At 51.1% G+C, this 2,756-nt stretch overlaps 1 protein-coding gene across 1 annotated transcript; it reads right to left on the bottom strand.

The window, feature by feature from the left end:
- Nucleotides 1-1,204: 1,204 nt before the first annotated feature.
- LOC148011431 (microbial Terpene synthase-like protein 13) lies at nt 1,205-2,548 on the bottom strand. Its single transcript, XM_087670367.1, has one exon. It carries the CDS (start codon nt 2,546-2,548, stop codon nt 1,205-1,207), a length of 1,344 nt encoding a protein of 447 aa, XP_087526493.1.
- Between the last annotated feature and the right edge of the window lie 208 nt (nt 2,549-2,756).

Here is a 2,756-nt window from a genome sequence, read left to right as displayed (position 1 = left end):
TTTCGTTCAAAAGCTACATTGATGAACAATGCTTACACACCTATAGCCTGCTTATAAGCCCATTGAATCAAAATTATCTTGATACGTCAAAAAAGTGCGAGGGGAATGTTGTTACCATCTCTAGTTGCGGGTTGCATAATTGTTCTTTTGCAGGAAATTCAGTGGCAAAGCTAGCGAAACTTCATCAACATTTACAAATGAGGAGCCGACATGGTCGAGTGTGACGTGTTGAAGTGTGCACACCAATTAGACATAGCAAAGAGAACGCCAGTCTAGCGCACACTACTACTTGGAAAAGGAGTGACAGAGTAACTAGACAAGTACAAATAATGAAACTGACAACATAAATGGTCCTTATAAGTTCCCTAATGACTCGTGATTGCATGGATCTTAGACATGCAACGCCTAGTAGAGTTCAATTGAAGTACCTCGACAAGTCACCCATAGACACTGAATGTAAGTATGTGTGGGGGGTCAAGAGTATGAGAGGAGCAAGGAGGTCCGGATCCCAATTTCATTTTCGTGTTTATTTTTTATATTTCAATTATCTGATCTGCAAGATAGTAGGTTGCCAGAGGAACCAACTTACTACATTGTCATAGAGCCCTTTCATATGTAGACACTTTTCGTTCAAAAGCTACATATATGAACAATGCTTGCACGCCTATAGCCTGCTTATAAGCCCGTTGAATTAAAGTTATCTTGATACGTCAAAAAAGTGCGAGGGGAATGTTGTTACCATCTCCGGTTGCGAGTTGCATAATTGTTTTTTTGCAGTGAAATTCCGTGGCAAAGCTAGCAAAACTTCATCAAAGTTTACAAATGAAGAGCCGACATGGTCGAGTGTGACGTGTTGAAGTGTGCACACCAATTAGACATAGCAAAGAGAACCACGCCAGTCTAGCGCACACTACTACTTGGAAAAGGAGCGACAGAGTAACTAGACAAGTACAAATAATGAAACTGACAACATAAATGGTTCTATAATTTGTGTTTAATATGCAAGGCGATCCTTTCATGATTGTACTACTTAAATTCGTAGTGACTTGACGAAGCGATAGACGAGCTGAAGGAGTCTCACCCAGACACTTCAGGTTAGATGGAACGTGGTGAGTCTATCAGAGTTATGTAATCCATTGTTTTTAAGGAGGCCAGAGGGAGGGGCATCTAAAGATTTAAGAAAGTAATTAGTAGCTTACACTAATTAAGCTGCCTGAGCGGCTGGTAATTGGAGGTGCGCGAGATGGGGAGTGGCCGTTGCAGCTACAATGGCCTCACAGGTGGAGAGCTCCAGCTTGTGTGCGAGGGCATCAGGCAGGCGTGCGAGCAGGTTCTTGGAGGCGTAGCTGGCGGTGTAGAGGCCGTGGCGCATGCCAGCGAAGTGGAAGGAGAGGTTGCCGCCCAGCCAGTAGGTGAGGCTCTGGATGTAGGCATCCAGCTCCTCGCTTACATGCAAGGAGGAATCAGAGTCGCTGCGGATGTACCGGACAAGGCGCACGCACTCCTCATCCATCTCCTTGACGAGCTGAGCAACGTCGAGCATGATTTGGTGGAGGTCGGGAGGAGTTACGACGGTATCTCTAGCGGCAGTGGAGGCGTCGACGGACTCCTTGAGGCGATTGTAGTACAGAATGGAGACGAGGTTGAAGAAGTCACCGTCTTTGTATTCCTTCTCGAAGGAGAGAAGGTCGTTGAGCCAGCAGATGTGGTAGAGCGTGGCATCCCTGAGGCGCAGGAGGAGCGGGTGGGCTAGCGTGGGTTCATCCAGCTCAATGCCCAGTGCGAACTCGATGAGGACGTCGCAGGCTCTCCAGCAGCTGGAGTCCCTCCGCAGGCGCTTGTACTCCTCTACATTGGCCAGGCGCCCGCTCTGCCGATAGCCGACCTGGGTCGCGGTGGCCCGCAGGAAGTCGCGGAAGGTTCCTACGAAACGCTGCTGCTGTCCCACGGGCATGCCGCTTCGCAGATCCGACCACACCTCACGCGCCGACTCCTCGATGAGGCGGATGGCAAGGCGGGCTCGTGCCGAGAGCTGTGGAGAGCTAGCCGCTACGGCTGTTGCGGACTCCTCATCCTCATGATCCTCAAGCACAGCCATGATCCGCTTCGCCAGGAGCGCAGCGGCCGAGGAGTCAGCAGCCATCTCCTGGGGCTCGTCGAGCAGGTTGTCCACCATGTGCAGCCACGCCATGAACTTAATGATGGCCGGCATGCGCGAGCTTAGACCGTTGGCATACGACAGCGTCACTAGTATGTCGAAGCGCGACTTAAGGGCCACGCTCTCCGCGAAGCCGCCACCTTCACCGGCGCCGTCCAGCAGCATCTCACCGAAACGAGACAGGAGCCACTCCTGCGACAGCTGCTTCAGCTGGAGGTAGTCCGGGTGGATTGTCTGCGAAGGAAAGGAGCATTGCACCTCAGGCAACTCCACACTCGTGATGGACTTGTCGAGGGGCAGTTCCGTCAGCCCCATCTTCTGCACCGCATCTGCCGGCAGCAAGAGCTTGGCTATGCCAGAGAGCACGAACGAGGACGTGATCGGCGCCATAGGATTATATCAATAGACGGTGAATGTTGATAGGAGATCTGCCCGCTTGGTTTTAGTTGCTATAGCTAGCACAACCTGTCGCTAGTGAGTATATTGGCCGCCCGTCCAGTAATGTCTGTCGAACGGGGCGAAGCTTAAGGATAGAAACCAGAGCGATTTACCTGATTAATACCGGAGGCCTGCTGCCATAGTGCCATTAGCACGGGTT

Source organism: Lygodium microphyllum, chromosome 28 (genome assembly GCF_053477565.2).
Source record: "Lygodium microphyllum isolate KBCC chromosome 28, Lygodium_microphyllum_v1.1.10, whole genome shotgun sequence".
Lineage (NCBI taxonomy): Eukaryota > Viridiplantae > Streptophyta > Polypodiopsida > Schizaeales > Lygodiaceae > Lygodium > Lygodium microphyllum.
This window is presented reverse-complemented; position numbering and strand designations above follow the sequence as displayed.